Genomic DNA, 21,284 nt, shown 5'->3' with positions numbered 1-21,284 from the left:
TGCGAAGTACACATTAGTGTGAGGAGGTTTCCCCTGTGCTCCAGTTCTAGCTATAAGCCATGGTCCTACTGCACGCGTATCATTACACATCTCTCCAGGGTCAATACCTAACACTGTCTGCAGCTTTGTATTATCAAAACTGCTGTCAGAGTCCATTTCAAATCCAGTTCAAAAGAGCATTTCTTCGAAATTAAACAAAAAAAATCACCCTCTTCCGTTACCATCTCAAAATAAGTAACATTTGAGAAATCTAACAATTATTACCACAATCTTAGTTCCAATCTTTGTTACCTCTAAACTAAGTAAAAAGTAAAAAGTATACAGGCAGTCCCCGGGTTACATACAAGATAGGGTCTGTAGGTTTGTTCTTAAGTTGAATTTGTATGTAAGTCGGAACTGTATATTTTATCATTGTAATCCCAGACAGAACTTTTTTGGTCTCTGTGACAAATGGATTTTAAAAATGTTGGGTTTTCATAAGAATCAATATTTACACTTGAGCTTCATTACAGACACCTCTGATAACTGTTACAGCTGGTTATGGTAGCCTTGGACTAAAGTACAATAAATTACCAATATCCAGAGGTCCGTTTGTAACTAGGGGTCGTATGTAAGTCGAGTGTTCTTAAGTAGGGGACCGTCTGTATACAGGGATGCAGCTAGTAATCGGTCCCACACCGGGCCGACCCCGAACTCACAGGCAACACTGCGCGTGACTGAGAGGAGAGTGATGTCACTGCATAAGGGCAGCGTTAGAGGTCTGAGCAGTGGTGGATTATGATATAGGCGATTTGGACAGTAGCCCAGGGCCCAAAGCTTCTATGGAACCCATGGCTACCACAACCACCTACCACCAATTTGATACTAAGAAGAACCTTCACCCATGAAATCCTCAAACATCTGTTCCCGCTCTCAATGACATTGACACACAAGTCATTTCAAGACTTTTGAAGTTCCTTTAAAGGTCCTGAAACCGCAAATTGAAAGCAGGAAGAAGGGGGACATACTCCATTCCCCAAAATACTTCAAACACCATATGTAGGAAGTGATTCCAAACTTCTGGAGCTACAATATTCATAAAGCCCAGGGCCCATGGCAGTCTTAATCTGGGCCTGAGTCTGAGTGGCTGCCAGGAGGGGGGGTTGCTTGACTGCATCATTGAGCTCTTCTGCCTCCTTGACTATAAGTCAAGACGGATAGCTGGGCAATAAAAGTGATATTAAACTATATAAAAGCATAATTTGAACACTAATAAAGTACACAACATTTGGGGTTGGGGATGGTTATCTCTTTAAAATAACATATGCAATGCATTTTCTTTTAATACTTTGTTTGTGCCTTTCCTCAGTGATTGCTATTAGAGGTTTATGAATAAATGAACAACTGGGTGTTACTAGTTAGGCTACACTCAGATCTTGTTTTTTGCACATGTTCAGCATATACACCAGGAAAGCTCCCAGCATATACACTGGACATATCCATAGACTTATAATGGCAGGTGGGGGGATCCTTTTTGCCTTTTGCAGACACCCAGCATACATCACATCCAACATGATACAATGGATACAGTCTGCACTATATAATCCTGCTGGAAAGGGCTGTATATGCTCAAGGGAGGCCATAAGGGGCTATACAGGACGGATGCAACTTTATGGCTTCCATCCCTGGCCTCCGCTGGGTGTACTCTTTGGTTGTTTCCTTGGTCCAAATATGGACAGTTACGTCACTCAGGAGACACCCAGAACAACAACTGCTGATGTTTGCTCCTCCGTTTTCAGGGGACCAATCCCTGTCTATAAGCATACAATGGAATACTCCACTATAAGTATGCATCGAGAATTTTCCCGAAATACCCTTACAATGGACGGCAAAAAAATTAAGATATGAATGTAACCTTATGGGGGGAGGGACATTTCTCTGCACACTATATCCAATCTTTGTTGACTATTTATGGAGACACTTATTTGGTAAAGTCTAGTTGTCAATTTATCTATAGATATCCAGGGGAAATAACATCGGAATGACAAAACCCTGAAATATTCACCATTCTGATTAAGAAGCATCATTCATACCAGCATTGTAACTAAAGTATGTCTAACAAGCTATATAATGGTTCCTAATATAACACTAATCATTGCCAAAAATATTTAAATATAGTTTAAGGGCTACGTAAAACCTACAATTTTGGGGTTCTAGGTTCTATGGAGGTCATACAGGTAGTGTGTTCTCCAGTGGTCCATATCATAGAGGACAGCACAGAAAATGTTGATCCTTTTTTACTTTTATTACGTCTCTATACAAGCCCTGGCAGCAAGAAAGTTACCAAGACTCCTATTATTTTTATAACTCATATAATTGACAATACATTTTTATCTAAACATCAATCACGCAACTTTATTGCTAGATATAACTTGATATGACACTATATAATCATGATATCATAAAATCTGATATTTCCATAAGATAGGAGGGAGCACATGTCGAAACACGACAATAGAAGCCCTATGGAACATTTTTGTAATATTTTTGACCCCAGATTTGAGACATTCTTAGAAGTTGCCCCCGAGACTAGTCAAACATTTGAACCTGAAGTTTTGCTCTAGGGCTGATATATGAAGATTAATCTGGGAATACATTTCTTTCTATCGCATGCCGCATTCTGAAGTATGTGTATCCTTGCATTACTAATCAGCTATGTGCAGATTCCAGGGACACGTATACTCAAGGTGCCTTCCTGTATAGAACCCTTCAATACCACTGATTGCTCTCAAGCTCTATACACTAGTGATGTGTTTGTTTTTTACAGAAATTAAAATTATTATCTATAAGGTAAAAACAGGTCAAATTGCATAATTTTGTATTCATTTTGTACACCGGGAAAGTATCAGAACCTTCTGAATGTATTAGCGCCACCTAATGGCTGAAATGAAACAAAGCACAAAGAATTCACTCTTGTATCTGACCGTGGTCATTACCGCGAGCCACAAATATAGATGTTATAGAAATTTTCAGATAAAGTTGAGTAAGATTTAAATTCTAAAAGAAAATATTATAGATATATTATAGATATAGATTAGATACAGGCAGTCCCAGGGTTACGTACAAGATTCTTTACGTACAAGGTTCTGTAGGTTTGTTCGTAAGTTGAATTTGTATGTAAGTCGGAACTGTATATTTTGTAATTGTAACTCCAGCCAAATTTTTTGGGTCTCTGTGACAATTAGATTTAAAAAATGTTGGGTTGTCATAAGAACGAGGATTAACACTAAATCCTAATTACAGACACCTGTGATAACTGTTACAGCTGTTTATTGTAGCCTAAGGCTAAAGTACAGGAAATTACCAATATCCAGAGGTACGTTTGTAACAAGGAATCATCTGTAAGTCGGGTGTTCTTAAAGAGGACCTGTTACCCCCGAAAAATACCCCCAGCAAATATGTTCCCTCTAATCCTGTCCCCAGCCCCTTTATATTTATTCATTTTTTATGAAAATGTGTGTGTGCAAACTTAGTTTTACTCTAAGAAAGAGGTCGGATCGACGTACAGGTCCCCTAGCAGTCAGCCGTATTCATGAGGGGGCTGGCCGACACACCCCCTCCACGCCCCTGTCAGTCAGGAACCTGTAGGAATCGCCGGCAGCAGCGCATGTATTGTGCAATCGCTGCCGGCTCTATGCGATGCGGCGCACTGACAGTGGCCGCAGAGGGGCTTATTCACAGCGCTGTCCGAACATTCAACCGGCGGGATTAGGGGGAACATATTTGGTGGGGGTATTTTTCAAGGTGACAGGTCCTCTTTATGTAAGGGATCGCCTGTAGTTGGATATTAAAGCCCTTCTAAACATTATTAGGTTTTTGTAAATTCACCTTTAGAAATGAATGTATTGCGGAATATCTTTTAATTAATTAAACTTTTTTCTGTGTTTCTTTGGAGGGTTTGGGTAGAAATAAAATAGTTGGTGTTATGTTCTGTGTGTTTTATGTACAAAGCTGCAATAAATCTCAATAAAAACACAATATACAATTTTCTTTGTAGCATCATCATGTTCCCCCAGGTTTGGTGGTTCTTGTTCTTATTACACGTCCAGACTTCTGTAGCCCAGCATTATTTTGAAGACAGGAGAGTTGGAAGAAATAAGCCCAAAGCGTTAATATCCAGCCCAGTGGAGAAGATTCCCACCCTCAGCGATCAAGGTATGAATGCGACTTCTTCAGCTGCGAGGGCTTGATGGATGGATAATGGTCAGGCTTAAAGGGGTTGTCTGGTCACTACATAGAGGAATTTACCAAAGTTTTTCTTTGAAGTTTTGATGGTGTAATGTGTCTGATGAGACTCCTCCGCTCAGCTTACCCCTAAGTAAGCATTTTTACTTATTACTATTATGAAGGGCAGGTGTACACAGAAGTGATACTAAACCACTTTTAACTGCAATCTGGGGAAAAAGGAGCGAAAAGAACTGCACCAGGAGTGAAATTGAAATTGAGGCCATTCCTGAAGTTTTAGATTTTTGGCTCCTGATCTTCTCCATAGAGCAGTGGTGGCGAACCTATGGCACGGGTGCCAGAGGCGGCACTCAGAGCCCTCTCTGTGGGCACCCAGGCCATCGCCACAGCATGAAGTTCACCAGACAGGACTCAAAGAATCTTCCTACAATGATAGGCGGATTTGCCCTCCTCCTTTCATTTGAGTTGGTGTCTTTAGGAGGCTGAACGATTGAAAGTTGTCAAAGAACAAGGAGAAATAAATTACTGCTTAAATTGCTGCGCTGGCACTTTACAATAAATAAGTGGCTTTTGGTTGAAGTTTGGGCACTCAGGCTCTAAAAGGTTCGCCATCACTGCCATAGAGCCAGTGGCGTAACTAGGAATGAGTGGGCTCCATAGCAAACTTTTGGCAGGGCCCCCCTCCCCTCCCAACCACAGCACCTCCTCCCATCCCCTGCCCATTTTGAACATATACAATGATTTTTTAAATTGTTGTTTTAATTGTATTAATACAGCATTAAAAGTATTTACAATAAGGTTAGGAATGATGCACCAAACACATAAAATGTCCGTCAGCGGCCTCCCTCCGCTAATAACAGGTCCGTCAGCGGCCTCCCTCCGCTAATAACAGATCCGTCAGCGGCCTCCCTCCGCTAATAACATGTCCGTCAGCGGCCTCCCTCCGCTAATAACAGGTCCGTCAGCGGCCTCCCTCCGCTAATAACAGGTCCGTCAGTGGCCTCCCTCCGCTAATAACAGGTCCGTCAGCAGCCTCCCTCCGCTAATAACAGATCCGGCAGCGGCCTCCCTCCGCTAATAACATGTCCGGCAGCGGCCTCCCTGCGCTAATAACATGTTCGGCAGCGGCCTCCCTCCGCTAATAACATGTCCGGCAGCGGCCTCCCTCCACTAATAACATGTCCGGCAGCGGCCTCCCTCCGCTAATAACATGTCCGGCAGCGGCCTCCCTCCACTAATAACATGTCCGGCAGCGGCCTCCCTCCACTAATAACATGTCCGGCAGCGGCCTCCCTCCACTAATAACAGATCCGGCAGCGGCCTCCCTCCACTAATAACAGATCCGGCAGCGGCCTCCCTCCGCTAATAACAGGTCCGTCAGCAGCCTCCCTCCGCTAATAACATGTCCGGCAGCGGCCTCCCTCCGCTAATAACAGATCCGGCAGCGGCCTCCCTCCGCTAATAACAGATCCGGCAGCGGCCTCCCTCCACTAATAACATGTCCGGCAGCGGCCTCCCTCCGCTAATAACATGTCCGGCAGCGGCCTCCCTCCACTAATAACATGTCCGGCAGCGGCCTCCCTCCACTAATAACAGATCCGGCAGCGGTCTCCCTCCACTAATAACAGATCCGGCAGCGGCCTCCCTCCGCTAATAACAGGTCCGTCAGCAGCCTCCCTCCGCTAATAACATGTCCAGCAGCGGCCTCCCTCCGCTAATAACATGTCCGGCAGCGGCCTCCCTCCGATAATAACATGTCCGGCAGCAGCCTCCCTCCGCTAATAACATGTCCGGCAGCAGCCTCCCTCCGCTAATAACATGTCCGGCAGCGGCCTCCCTCCGCTAATAACATGTCCGGCAGCAGCCTCCCTCCGCTAATAACAGGTCCGTCAGCAGCCTCCCTCCGCTAATAACATGTCCGGCAGCAGCCTCCCTCCGCTAATAACATGTCCGGCAGCGGCCTCCCTCCGCTAATAACAGATCCGGCAGCGGCCTCCCTCCGCTAATAACATGCCCGTCAGCGGCCTCCCTCCGCTAATAACAGGTCCGTCAGCGGCCTCCCTCCGCTAATAACATGTCCGGCAGCAGCCTCCCTCCGCTAATAACATGTCCGGCAGCGGCCTCCCTCCGCTAATAACATGTCCGGCAGCGGCCTCCCTCCGCTAATAACATGTCCGGCAGCGGCCTCCCTCCGCTAATAACATGTCCGGCAGCGGCCTCCCTCCGCTAATAACATGTCCGGCAGCGGCCTCCCTCCGCTAATAACATGTCCGGCAGCGGCCTCCCTCCACTAATAACATGTCCGGCAGCGGCCTCCCTCCACTAATAACAGATCCGGCAGCGGCCTCCCTCCACTAATAACAGATCCGGCAACGGCCTCCCTCCACTAATAATATGTCCGGCAGCGGCCTCCCTCCACTAATAACAGATCCGGCAGCGGCCTCCCTCCACTAATAACATGTCCGGCAGCGGCCTCCCTCCACTAATAACAGATCCGGCAGCGGCCTCCCTCCACTAATAACAGATCCGGCAGCGGCCTCCCTCCACTAATAACATGTCCGGCAGCGGCCTCCCTCCACTAATAACATGTCCGGCAGCGGCCTCCCTCCACTAATAACATGTCCGGCAGCGGCCTCCCTCCACTAATAACATGTCCGTCAGCGACCTCCCTCCACTAATAACATGTCCGTCAGCGACCTCTCTTTACATATACACAAAACAAAACATATACTTACCTTCCTCGTCCAAGATATGTTTATTCACATGTGGTAAAAAAGCTACGTTTCGGCTGGCTCAATGTAGCCATTTTCAAGCTTGAAAAAGGCTACATTGAGCTAGCCGAAACGTAGCTTTTTTACCACATGTGAATAAACATATCTTGGATGAGGATATCGGAGTGCTGCTGCTTTCTCTTCTATTCTTATGCCTACTGGGTCTTGGGTCAGACCTGCGCAGCTAGCACCCACACGGATTGAATCCTTTTCTCACAGTGCTGCCCACCTGTACTATACTTACCTTCCGGCGCTCTCCGTATATACATAAATACATACACATATCTCCACACACATATATAATCACATATAAGGATACAGGCATATACATATGAATTATACTCACCTGTAACTGGTTCAGGCGCTGGTCTCTTATAGACAGCAGGCATCAGAGTTTGAAGTAGAATGCCTGCTATCTATAAAGGGTATAAACTTACCTGTAGAAGTCTTCAGTCTCTCTCCTCTCCACATTGGCAGCTCGTCCTCCGGCTCCTCCAGGCTTCACCCGGCATCGCAGTTGTTTGGACGTCAGGTCAGGGATCACATCAGTCACGTGACCAGATGGGACTCAGCAGACGGGGGCGGGTCACAGACACACAGAAGGCAGCAAGGCAGGCCTGGTAAGCCAGGAGCCGAGGGGGCAGGAACGAGCCGCCTCCTCTTCAGTAGTTCGTGTTAGCACAGAGAGCGTTAGCAGTGCGGGTTGCGCAGCCATTATCGCAGAGGTTTTGCAACATGCGCATTCGGGGGGCGGGTTAGTGGTGGGGGCGGTTCCTTTGCTGCTATTATGTTTGGGTTATCTGAGCGCACGAGCGGTGCCGCTGTCCCTAATGTGCCATAGTTTAGCCCAACATTATGAATTGGCCGTGCACCACGGGCCCCTGAGCTCCCGGGCCCCGTAGCAATTGCTACGGCTGCTACGGTGGAAGTTACGCCACTGCATAGAGCAGTGATGGTGAACCTTTTAGAGACCAAGTGCCCAAACTACAACCAAAATCCACTTATTTAGCATGAAGTGCCAACATGGCATTTTAAGCAGTAACTTATAGCAACCTTTTCTTCCACATATTTTAATCGTATCGGTCCCCTGAAGCCACCAATACAGTTGAAAGAAGGAGGGCAAATTCAGACCATCATATTTTCTTCTCTCCAGGGTCTCTGTACAGGAAGAATGGTGGGTCTAGCAGGAGTACCTGCAAAGATATTGCAGTTCAGTCCACACCTTCTAATTTTACCTGCAGTTCCAAACAGCCAATGAAGTGTTGCTTTAAAGTAGCGCTGAGAGCAGCATCTTTTAAGTTCCCTGGGACTGCAGGAAGATTTGGTGGATTTGGTCCTGTTTGGTGAAATCTGTCCTGAGTGCCCACAGAAATGGCTCTGAGTGCCACTTCTGGCACCCGTGCCATAGGTTCGCCACCACTGGCATAGAGCAATGTATCTCTATGGTTATAGGCTACACACATGCGCTGTGTGGGCTGATCCTTTAGTTATTTTTTAGATGCTTTAACAGGGACAGATGATTCGTCAAATGATTAAAAAGAAAAAAAAAAGTTTGGTAAATCAGCAGCAGCAGCCTGGAAGTGTACACAAATATACAGGAAAAGGCAGAGTAAAAAGCAATGGAAGGGAATATGTTGACAAAAACACTCTAAAAAATATAAATATATGTATATATATATATGTGTGTGTGTGTATATATATATATATATATTTATATATATATATATATATATATACACATATATATATATATATATGTGTGTGTGTGTGTGTGTGTATATATATATATATATATATGTAAATTACTGTCTATTACTTATAAGATTTTGTTTTTCCATTTTGGATATATATAATAGAATATTTTTTGTATACCACTATTGGCCACACGAGGGAGCATCATCTGTGTGGTGTGTACAGAACACAGATGACTTCTACTTCATAAAAGAGCTTTGTTGATGTCATGCTTGGGAAGGGGCATGAATCCTGCTTTTTTTCTCCTCGATGCAAGAGAACAACTTTTTGATTGTGTACATGGTACTGTGCTGCTGATCTGTATAGATACCTGTAACAGTGCAGAGAAGGATGTGTATGAGACTGCATTATATAGAGCAGGGCTCTGGCTCCTCCCCCATCATGATGACATCATAGGTCATGCTTCATCATGAGAGATAGGGTTTGCTCCAGTCCCTACTTTCCTATGACCTTTGATCTCTGTGCAATGACACTTTACACCATTGATAGTGGCCAACAGTGAGATAAATAAAATATATATATATTCTAGCATTTTAATGCCCCCCACCCCCCCAAAAAAAAAAATTGGAGACACATTTCCTTTAAGAGGTCCATTTTTAACACAAAAGACTAAACAAGAAAATACTTGTTTGACACAAAAATGATTGATGGCAAAAAACCACCCAGTGAGAACGGGGGGGGGGGGGGGGCTAGAGGTACAATGTAAAATGTATAAACGAAGGGGGTGGGATTATACTAACAGCCCAGTTAAACAAAGAACATTAAAAAATGACAACAAAATTGAAAAGACTTGAATATTATCAATAAGAGATTGTTTTGTGCAGAGATTTCTAGATCTCTGCTTGCTGTCATTCTATAGGAAGCTTCATTGTTTACTTCCTGTGGATAAGAGGTGGTCCATGGTCATGTGATGTCACACAGGTACACAGCTCATTAGTGTTGTGTGATGTATGGAGCCGTGCATCTGTGTGACATCACATGACCATGGACCACCTCTTATCCAGGGATATAACAAGCCATGCACTGGTGTGACATCACATGACAAGGGATATATCGAGTCGTGCACCTGTGTGACATCACATGACCAGGGATATAATGAGCTGTGCACCTGTATGATATCACATGACCTGGGATATATAATGAGCCATGCACCTGTGTGACATCACATGACCAGGGATATAACGAGCCATGCACCTGTGTGACATCACATGACCAGGGATATAATGAGCTGTGCACCTGTGTGACATAACATGGCCAGGGATATAATGAGCAATGCACCTATGTGACATCACATGACCTGGGATATATAACGAGCCATGCACCTGTGTGACATCACATGACCAGGGATATAACGAGCCATGCACCTGTGTGACATCACATGACCAGGGATATAATGAGCTGTGCGCCTGTTTGACATAACATGGCCAGGGATATAATGAGCAATGCACCTGTGTAACATCACATGACCAGGGATATAAGGAGCCATGCACTTGTGTGACATCACATGACCAAGGTTATAACGAGCCATGTACCGGTGTGACATCACATGACCAGGGATATAACGAGCTGTGCACCTGTTTAACATCACATGACCAGGGATATAACGAGCTGTGCACCTGTTTAACATCACATGACCAGGGACCGGTTTTTATCCACAGGAAGTAAACTATGAAGCTTCCTGTTGAATGACAGCAAGCAGAGATCTAGAAAACTGTGAGGAATTCATATAGAAAATATATTGTAAAATTGTAAATTTTCACCATACAGACATTTATTTGCTGAAACAGGAATACCCCTTTACATTTCTAGTGACTAAAAAACAAATGTCATCTTGAATCCATAAACATTTGTTTGTATCATTAGTATGTGTAAGTTTACTGTGTAACCACTGTGAGGAGCTCAGTATATGTCTTGTGATGTCATTCCAGATGAAGACTGCCTTTTGGAAATGGCCTTCCTCCTGGACAGTTCTGAAAGTGCTAAGGAGTACACCCACAATCAGGAGAAGACATTTGTTCTGCAAATGGTGGACAAGCTGAAGGGTATGCAGCTGGACTCCAAGAGGCCCTTCAGCTGGAGGATGGCACTATTACAGTACAGCAGCACCGTGCAGATAGAGCAAACATTCAGAGACTGGAGAGGACCTGACAATTTTAAAGCCCGCATTTCCCCCATTATTTATATAGGCCATGGTACATTCACCTCCTACGCCATCACAAACTTAACTCAGCTGTATATGAATGAAGGTACACAAAAAAGCGTGAAGGTGGCCATACTTCTAACCGATGGGGTAGACCATCCCAGGAATCCTGATATATTTGCTGCTACTGCCAATGCCAAAAACCATGATATTAAGCTTTTCATCGTTGGTATGACCACGGTGGCCAAGGAGGCTGCCAACGCTGCGAAACTGCGTCTCCTGGCCAGTGTTCCTGCCACCAGGTTTGTCTCCCATTTGCAAGAAGTGGATATGGTGGACAAAATCCTCAGGGAAGTGGTAAGTAACCTTGGAACTGTAATGGATTACTATATTCCAATGGAATTAATACAATGATTGAAATATTAGTAAATTGTCCCATGCCCACCACTATAGTGTGGTCACCTCTCCACCAATATTTTATGTTGATGACTGTGACAATAAGAAATCCCTAGCAGCAGAGACGAAGAGAGACAGAACAACCAGTGGAGAATGAAGTGTCCCATGGGCACTGGGCTGTTCACCCGACTGGGCCCCCCCCCCAGCGTCCAAACCAATATGTGCCTGAATGTTAGGACTTAAGTACCACTCTATATCCTTAATCTTGTAGTGTTCATAAAAGTAATGATGAACTTCAAACGTGTTCTTATAACCCATCTATCTAGGAAAGCCAATCACATTCCCTATGTGGACCAGTACCCCTGGGTGGGCCAGCCTCCATGCACTCCGCAGCTGAACTCTTACCCCCCTCCACCTCCAGAATCGTGCCCTGAGGCCTAATCTCCTCCACCCGAGGACAAAATTACAGCTTGTACTGATTTTTTTGCAGGGACCGGGTAGGGTAACCCTCTTACCATGGTCCCTTGGAAAAAAACTTGGTTGCCCTACAAATACCCTATATCTAATATAATGTGCCATTTCTGCAGCTCCTTGTCTAAAATGCCCCCTTTCCTGAAGCTGCTCCCTTTTTTGTAGCCCCTCCAGATAGTGCTTATTGTTTTGTTGTCTGTCTGTATAAGAAAGGGGCTACAGAAAAAGGGGGACACTATAATACACCTTTTCAGTGTCGTAACACAACATCAGTGGGCCCCAACAATAACTTTGGATCGGAGCCCCCATATACCTAAAATCTTTCTGCCACTTACATCCCGCACATTACACTTGAAAATACACATATAGGCTACAATGACATATACTCAAGGCAGCAGCCTTCCCTTAATAATAAATTATAAATTAGCAGTCACAGGGCCCGTTTGTAAAAAAAATAAACTCAGTTCTTTACCTGAGACTGCAATCGGTAAGTCTTCTTTGTCTATACACCCCCACACTCCTATAATGACCTCTTGTCTTTGGCCTTTTCACTATGAGGGAAAAAAATCATACTGTAAATACTTGCATAAAAGCCGAGGCTCCTAATTTTACAAAAAAAAACTGAAAAAATGTACTGAATGGAGTACAAGCCCTGGGCGGGCCCCCCTTTACTGAAATGTCCACAGCAGAGCCCCATTCCTTTACTGAAATGTCCACAGCAGAGCCCCCTTCCTTTATAGAAATGTTCATACCAGACCACACCTTTAGAAAAATGTCAACAGCAGAGCCCCCCTTTACAGAAACTTCCACAGCAGAGCCTCCCTTTACAGAAATGTTCACAGCAGAGCCCCCCCCCTTTACAAAGATGTCCACAGCAGAGCCCCCTTCCTTTATAGAAATGTTCATACCAGACCACACCTTTAGAAAAATGTCAACAGCAGAGCCCCCCTTTACAGAAACTTCCACAGCAGAGCCTCCCTTTACAGAAATGTTCACAGCAGAGCCCCCCCCCCCTTTACAAAGATGTCCACAGCAGAGCCCCCCTTTACAGAAATTTCCAAAGCAGAGATTCCCCTTCTCCCTCATTAATGAAATGTCCGCATTAGAGCCCCTTGAAAAAAAAAAAACTTTTAGATTTACCTCCAGCTTCTTCTCCCCGCGGCTCCTTCTTCTGCTCTTTCTGCCCACGCACATACACTATGACATCATGCGGCTGCGACACCACTGCAACTCCACCTTGAAGCTATGTGCCCACGGCACCGGTTCCTGATTCCTGAACAATGGTGGTTCTTTATATAAGGAGCTGGTTTTGGGGTGTAGGCCCCTCAGATCCCGGCCACTTGCCCATACCACCTATATGAAGATCCACCATTGCCCGCAGCCAGTGATCCTGGTTCCAAAATCCAACTTCAGCAAATGTATTAGAGAAAGTCGCAGCACTCAAAGAAGAGAAAGTGAAAAAATTAGTTTTTTTATACACCAAGTCATGACAGCGACATTTCGATTCCCCATGAATCAAGCAATGCATTTATTCGAGTGCTGTGGCTTTCTCTAATACAATAGTAGGAAATCCCTGTCTATTTGATATCTAGTATAAGGCATATGTTCATGGTCTGTATTTATTCCACGGAGCCAATGTTGGTCAGGGGAGCTATTCACATGCCCTTATCTTATCTTTAAAATACATATATAGTGAAGTTCAGTATGTATTGCTGAATACATAAAGTTTGTACAGTACCTGCATATAATAAGTTAATTAAAATATTTACCTGTAATAAGAATTATATCAATGTTTGGCCGACATGTACAACTTTAGACAAAATGCACTCAAAATTAGGGGAAACCTATCAATTAAAGCTAAACATACACACACAACACTGCTGCGCTCTGAGGTGAGAGGCTCAACTTGCTTTATGGCAGACGCACCCTTGAAGAACTGTAGAGACCAAACTGGACAAAAGAGGCAGTCAATTTAATAAAAATAATTCATATGAATTATTTTTTTCAGATAATGGTCGTCCAAAATGAACTACTTTGTCTTTTATCATATGTGTATGGCAGTACTATTGGTTTCTCCCATTGGTTTCTCCCATGTGTGTTGTTGGGGGTCTTGGCAGTCAGACCCCTGTAATCATAAATTTATAACGGAAAAACTTAATACAACACTTTTAAGGGAATATCATAAATCAGACACATGCCTGTCTACCGTCGATAACCTGGATTTTAACTTGGGAGGGTCCATTTTAAAGACCCCAGAACTAGGACCTACATCTATGAGACATTTATGGCCTATCCTGTGGGTATAAGGTAATTACCTGTGTTAAGAAAACCCATAACTTTGTATACAGGTTTAGGTAAACTTATGTCATTGTCATTGCAAAACTGATTTTAGAATCCCTAAAAATAATTTAAAGGGAACCTGTCACCAGGGACCTCATTTTCACTAAATTCAGGTTGCAGAAGCCCATTACAGCTGAATTGCCTTTCTGCTTTCTCTAAGCATTTGTATTACAATATAATTGTGTGTTATAACTTACCTGGCACACTGACAGAATCCTCTGTCACACATGAATCCTCAACACACATGGGAGAAAGCTAGAATTGAGCTGTGTGCAGTGAGCGCCCCCTTGTGGTAGCTGAGGACTATGTGCACTTGCAATTGCAGCACTGCTGTCAAAAGTGGTTGTCTAGTGATAGTAAGTTAATGGGGGTCATTTACTAAGGGCCCGATTCGCGTTTTCCCGACATGTTACCCGAATATTTCCGATTTGCGCCGATTTTCCCTGAATTGCCCTGGGATTTTGGCGCATGCGATCGGACTGTGGCGCATCGGCGCAGGCATGCACGCAACGGAAATCGGGGGGCGTGGCCAAATGAAAACCCGACGGATTCGGAAAAACCGCCACATTTTAAAAAAAAAATGTGTTGCGAAAATTGCACTTACCTTCACTCAGCCCAGCTCGGTGTATTCCAGTGCGTTCCGATGCTCTTTAGCGCAGCAGCAACACCTGGTGGACGTCGGAGGAACTACCTTAATAAATCCCGGCTGGACCCGAATCCACCGCAGAGAACGCGCCGCTGGATCGCGAATGGGCCGGGTAAGTAAATCTGCCCCAATATGCTCATCGTTGGGGTCTCAGTGGTAAAACCCCACAGATTATGAGAATGGGGGTCCATTGTACCCCCATTTATAGCCAGCAGCCAGTCGCACATGAGACTGGAGGAGATGGCTAAGCGCCATACTCGGCTATCTCTGTCAGTTCCATAGACAGTGAGTTGAGCACTAGTGTGCATGTGCAACTAGAAAGTCTATTATTTTCAACTGACTCCTGTTCTGATCCCATTACCAAGACCACAAAAGTTTGGCAAGTTAACCCTATCTTGTAGATAGGGGCTAACTTGCTGTCACTGGACAATCCCTTTGTGTGTGGTCTGCTTCTGGTAGTCTGGGAAGGACTTTCCCACCAGATTACCAGAGGGTCCAAAGGTCCAACAGAAAATAAATCTTATAAATAAAAAAAAAATGAAAATAAATCTGACATGTAAAGCCAACTATAGATATAACAAAAAGAAATAATAGAGTTCAAGGTTAAAGTCTAAGGACACTCATGGCTGTGGCTGGTAATGTGAATACACATAGGGGCTCATTTACTAAGGGCTCCGCAGCCGCACTTTTGTCAGGTTTCCCGAATTTTTCCATTTTGTGCCGAACACCACCGGGATTTTGATGCACGCGGTTGTTTTTTTGCGCAATGCTTGCATGCGGCGGAAATCGAGGGGCGTGGCCGTCAGAAAACCTGACGGATTCGGAAAAACCGCGGAATTTAAAAAACTAATTGTGTCGCAAAATCAATCACTCACATGCACCGGGAATAGGTTGGTGAACTCCGGCGGACCTCGGCGTTTTCCCGACGTGTTACCAGAATATTTCCGATTTGAGCCGATTTCCCCTGAATTGCCCCGGGATTTTGGCGCACATGATCGGATTGTGGCGCATCGGCGCTGGCATGCACGCAACGGAAATCGGGGGGCGTGGCCGAACGAAAACCCGACGGATTCGGAAAAACCGCCGCATTTAAAACAAAAAATCTGTCGCGGAGCTTGCACTTACCTTCACTCAGCCCAAGCCGGTGAACTCCACTACTCCACAACTAACACTGGCCCCCAGTTCTTGCAGTTCCCTATTCAGATGAAGATCACTGCGATCTGCCATGTATCCTCTGTTGTCTTGTAGGGGATCAACATATTTCAAAAGGAAACCCCATATAATACACAGATGACAAATGATACATCTTGTGTCACGCAGGGTCCCAGTGAAATAGAAATACATAGGTGACATATTTGTATTTTATTAGAAACGGATGTTATATGGATTAGTACAATGTACTACACAAACACATAAATTTGTTATGTAATATACAGGCAGTCCCCAGGTTACGTACAAGATAGGTTCTGCAGGTTTGTTCTTAAGTTGAATTTGTATGTAAGTCGGAACTGTATACTACATAATTGTAGCCCCAGGCAATATTTTTTGGGTCTCTATGGCTATTGGATTTTGGATTGTCATAAGAACCAGGATTAACAATAAATCTTAGCTGCAGACACCTGTGATAACTGTTATAGCTGATTATTGTAGCCTAAGGCTAAAGTACAGTAAATTACCAACACCCAGAGGTCCCTTTGTAACTAGAGGTCATCTGTAAGTCGGGTGTTCTTAAGTAGGGGACCGCCTGTACTGGAATATAATGTCAAAAGGACATCATCTGGCTAGAATGATATAGAGATGTTGAGCTTGTACATCAGTTACTATCTTTACATACATATTAAAAACATGATGTGAACCCAGGTAACTTTTACATAGAAAGACCTTTAAAAATATTAACAATTGTGTTGTATCTGTATATATTTTACTTGTCTCAATGTAACGTTTATTGCCTGTTGAATTATCACAAGTGTATGCATGGGAAATAATTTTAAATGATTTACACTTATTGTCTACTTACACATTTTTTCTCTGCTTGCAGAAAGAACTTGCAGAAGAAGGAGTAAGTATTCCACTGACTGCTTAATCATTTTAGAATTTCTCATGAACATCTGGAGATCTTAAAGAATTGTAAGATTCTGAAAAGGAAACCTACTATCTCCGATCTACCTATAAAGGTTCATCTAAGGCAGTGATGGTGAACCTATGGCACGGGTGCCAGAGGTGCCACTCAGAGACTTCTCTGTGGTTACCTGGGCCATCGCCCCAGCACACCGGGCAGGACTTAAAGAATCTTCCTGCAGTTTCAAGCAACTTAAAAGATGCTGCTTTTACTCACATATTAAAGTGATACTTGCTTCGCTACTTGGGACTGTAGGAAGAAGCAGAATAAGTAGACAGGACCGAATTAGCTTTGAAGGACCTTCTCCTGGCCCCACAATTCTCAGTGTACAGAGGGACACTGGAAAGAAGCTAAAATGATGCAAATTTTCCAGTTGCAGAACAAGGAGCAATAAGTTACTGCTTTAATTTTTGGTTGGCACCTCACGAAAAATTAGGGGGGTTGTAGTATGGGCACTCTGGTGCTAAAAGGTTCGCCATCACTAATCTAAGGTATAGCCTTTTTAGCCCTTTAGTCCCCCGTAACATTTCTAATCTTTTATCTCTCTAATACACCAATTTCCTTGAGGAGCTACTGGGACGCGGAGTAGCCAGAGCTCATACTACACAGCACTGCTACTCCATGCCCCAGTAGCCTCTTCAGGAAATTTAGGTAGATAAAAGATTAGAAATGTTACAGAGGACTAAAGTATTAGCCCATAAAAGGGCTCGGGGCTATACCGTAGATGAATAGGTAGATTAATAGGTAGATCTGTGATGGTAGGTTTCCTTTAAGATCTCCAGTTGTTAAAGAATTGTAAGATTGTAATCCAGTCTATAAACTTATGATTACGGTACATAATGAAAACGAAATATTTTTGCAATATCAAAAAGGACAGGTAATAGCTAAACAGCATGAGGTGACACACAGAGTGGCCCCCAGGCCGGCAATGGGCACACTGAGCGGTACGGTGCAGCACACGCGTGGCACTGTATTCCTGCGTAACCGGGGAAAAGATAGGACATGTCTTATCTTTCCCCGAATTACGGTGCCGTGTGCCATGTATCTCTATGGAGATGGGAGGGGTCACCCATCCTCCTCTCCTGGTCTAAATTTGATTTAAAGGTGAGGTTTATTCCATGAAGTGGTGTAGCTGTGACTGTCTAGATGTTGCTACACTGAAACGTTGCTCCTGCATGGAATAAACTTCACCTTTAGATCACATTTGGACCTGGGGTGCTGCCTTTTCATCTACTTCTAGATACATAATGGATAAGATAGAAAGGTAGATAATAGATAGATCCCTTGAAGTACTGAATGAACTGAATAAATGCATATATATAAATCTTTCCTGCATGCGTATATACTGTACTACATGACATTTATCTCTAACTTTCTATATTTCCAGTGTCGGCAGTCACCTGTTTGCACCTGTGAAAAGGGTGAAAGAGGACTTCAGGGAGCCCCTGTAAGTAGAGCAGAATATGTATACGGCCGTGAGCTATGATACAGGACACATGATTAAATAATTATTTGTGTCATTGAAAGTTGTAATTCCATTTTTGCCCTCAGTTCCTGCCCCTATGCCGCAATTTAATATCTGGAATTGAGACAAAGGGGATCATTTTTTTAAGGCTTTTTTCTTTTTTTTGTCTCAGATTTGTGACTTGTTTTGGTATATATCAAAGAATTTCTAAATTAGATTGGGGGGGTACAACATCCAGCACCCCCATAGGGCAGCACGGTTGCTGAGTGAGTAGCACTTCTGCCTTGCAGCGCTGGAGTCCTGAGTTCTAGTCACACACAGGTCAACATCTGCAAAGAGTTTGTATGTTCTCTCCGTGTTTGCGTGGGTTTCCTCCCACACTCCAAAACATACCGGTAGGATGATTAGATTGTGAGCCCAATGGCCCAATGGGGACAGGGACCAATTTGACAAGCTTTGTGCAGTGCTGCGTAAACTGTGTGCGCTATATAAATAAAGAATTATTATTATTATCTGCTGTTCTAAACAGCTAATAAATAAAGAATAGAGCAGAAAGCAAACAGCTTCATTCCCTGACTAGTGGTCAGACCTGGTTACTGCAGATCCGCTCCCATTCATGTGAATGGAAACGAAGCTGCAGTGATTTGGTTCAGTCACTAAGCAGGAAATGGAGCTGTCTGCTTCCTGCTCTGTTGTCAGTGTATTAGAACAGCAAATATGTGGGGGTGCAGTTGTTGTTCCCCACGAATCTGATATGACCTCTATCATGGCAACATAAAGCTCCTGGCAACTGTTTTTGTTGAGAAGCTAGTTTTACTCATTCAGGCATTTAGGGTATAGGCTATGACTGTCCCCTCTCTCAGTGGTCATGTAAACAGCAGAGAAGGATAGTAGATGGGAAGTCTCTATCACACCATTGAAGGACGTGATGCCAACCAGGATGCGGTCCATTCAACTCTTTCTTAAATAACATCAGATCAGAAGACAACGTGTTTCAGGGATGAACGTGCCCCTTTGTCAGATCCAGGGAACCTAAAGAGGGGGCAAATTTTGCCCCTAAACATGTTGTCCCATGATCTGATGTTATACAATAAAGAATGGAATTCACTTGAACCAGCATCCTATGGTGTACCAGAGCAGTGTGGCATTTAAAGGGTTTTTCCATTGGCATCAAGTCCTGTCTCATCTGAAGGTCTTCAGACAGCAGCTCAGCCAACAAATACAATCCCATAATTGTCATTGAATTTTGATTGCAAATTAGTTTTCTCTAAAGTTTTCAGATTACTCCTACCATAACAGAGTAAAAACATTCCATTCCTTATTATTTTGCCATGATTTTTCTATTTTTTAGGGTAAGAAAGGCCGTCCAGGTGATGATGGTATTCCTGGGCAGAAAGGCGGTAAGGTATGTACCCACATATCTGAGATTGTGTTGTATACCCTATGTATGTTTTTAAAATATGCAATTAAATGTATTCATTTTATCATTAAGATCATCTTTTCAATGAAACAAGCCACATTACCAGAGGAAATCTTCCATAATGTTGTTGGAACTTCTGCCTCAAAAGGGTTTCCCCATGAAAGAAAGTTCTCAAATTTTAATCCCCTATTGATGTTTACACAATAAAGATCATTTAACCCTCATATTTTTCAGTTTTATTGCTGTTTTTAGTCCAATCAACCATTGATAGTCAGTGTAAAATTCCAGACACTTCATGATTCCTCTGTGCTATGAGATGCTGTTCTGACAATGTGCTTAGATTATCAGAGTACAGGGTTTAGCTACACTTTCATTTAGTTTCTGAGCAGTCGACTAATATAACTGCATAACTTTTGAATTCAATGCATAACATTTTGCAAGAAGCTACCCAGCTCCTCTATTGGCACTAGCATATTGAAGAGATATTAAAGAGTTTTTCCAAGTACACATGAATATACTGTAAACTGCTTATACTGAACGATCTTAACAAATTACTTATTCTTCTCTTTGTTATTTGTAGGGTGAATCCGGCCTTAATGGTATTCCTGGAAGAGATGGCTTAGAGGTAAGATTTTTTGAAAATTATTCAGAATTTAAAAAAAAATAAAACAAAGAAGTAAAGTAATAGAGCACTTGGGATGTACATGAGTGTAAAAATAGGAGTGGATAGCAGAAATACTTCCTGCTGCGCACCTGCTGGATATTTCAGGATGCCGGAGCCTCTTGATGGGGGGCGAGGTTCACATCATACGCTGTCACCCCATACTCCAGGACATGATAGCGTATAAAGTTTTAAATTTTAACACAAACAGAACTAGCTACATTAAATTTATTTTCATATAATCCATCTTGTCTGCTATTAATCATTGTTTTAAAATTGTTATCTTTTATAGGGAAAACCTGGATATAAAGGAGAGCCGGTAATGTATTTCATTTAATTATAAATCCAATTTAAAAAGTCATTTATGGATTGGATGGAAAGGGGCTAAAGAATGAACCAGACAATTCTGAACAACATCTTACTGCTTATGTGATGGAAGCTAAAGAGGCCAAATGAAGCAGCATTTTAATTAATATTATAAATAATATTATACCGTACATATTTAATAATAATATACATAATTAATATTATAAAATATACCGTATAGAATATTTTAGTCATTTGTACATTATTGATGCAATGCGGTCCATAGCTTTGAGCATCAACTTACTTTACAAGGACAAATTAAATCCCTAAATAGTAGGTATTTAAAAAAAAAAATCACATCTATTTCACCGTTCTACATCATCAATGACTTAGACAAAAATGATATGAAAAAAAATTGCAGTAAACTCCCATTTATTAATGTATTGATTATCACACTTATATGGGACTGAGTTGCAATACCTGTCACAGTCCACCGACAGGGGTGGTGCTGTTTTTTGTTTTAATATATGCAAACTTTCTCCTAATTTCACACAATACCTTTATGCAAATCCA

At 43.1% G+C, this 21,284-nt stretch overlaps 1 protein-coding gene and 1 long non-coding RNA gene across 2 annotated transcripts in view; one reads left to right on the top strand and one right to left on the bottom strand.

The window, feature by feature from the left end:
* Nucleotides 1-7,515, bottom strand: part of LOC140075648 (uncharacterized) — a 33,384-nt gene extending 25,869 nt beyond the window's left edge. Inside the window, exon 1 of the long non-coding RNA XR_011849454.1 lies at nucleotides 7,433-7,515. This is a non-coding gene — a long non-coding RNA (uncharacterized lncRNA). The remainder of the gene's footprint in view (nucleotides 1-7,432) is intronic.
* The window catches only part of COL28A1 (collagen type XXVIII alpha 1 chain), a 43,015-nt gene that overhangs the window by 4,397 nt on the left and 17,334 nt on the right, over nucleotides 1-21,284 (top strand). Inside the window, exons 2-8 of the mRNA XM_072121783.1 lie at nucleotides 4,037-4,194; nucleotides 10,676-11,244; nucleotides 16,779-16,799; nucleotides 18,247-18,306; nucleotides 19,676-19,729; nucleotides 20,325-20,369; nucleotides 20,698-20,724. Coding sequence (XP_071977884.1) covers nucleotides 4,044-4,194; nucleotides 10,676-11,244; nucleotides 16,779-16,799; nucleotides 18,247-18,306; nucleotides 19,676-19,729; nucleotides 20,325-20,369; nucleotides 20,698-20,724 — 927 coding nt within the window. The 5' untranslated portion in view covers nucleotides 4,037-4,043. The remainder of the gene's footprint in view (nucleotides 1-4,036; nucleotides 4,195-10,675; nucleotides 11,245-16,778; nucleotides 16,800-18,246; nucleotides 18,307-19,675; nucleotides 19,730-20,324; nucleotides 20,370-20,697; nucleotides 20,725-21,284) is intronic.

Source organism: Engystomops pustulosus, chromosome 8, assembly GCF_040894005.1.
Source record: "Engystomops pustulosus chromosome 8, aEngPut4.maternal, whole genome shotgun sequence".
Lineage (NCBI taxonomy): Eukaryota > Metazoa > Chordata > Amphibia > Anura > Leptodactylidae > Engystomops > Engystomops pustulosus.
The sequence above is the reverse complement of the archived record's forward strand: the minus strand, read 5'-3'. Positions and strand labels throughout refer to the sequence as shown.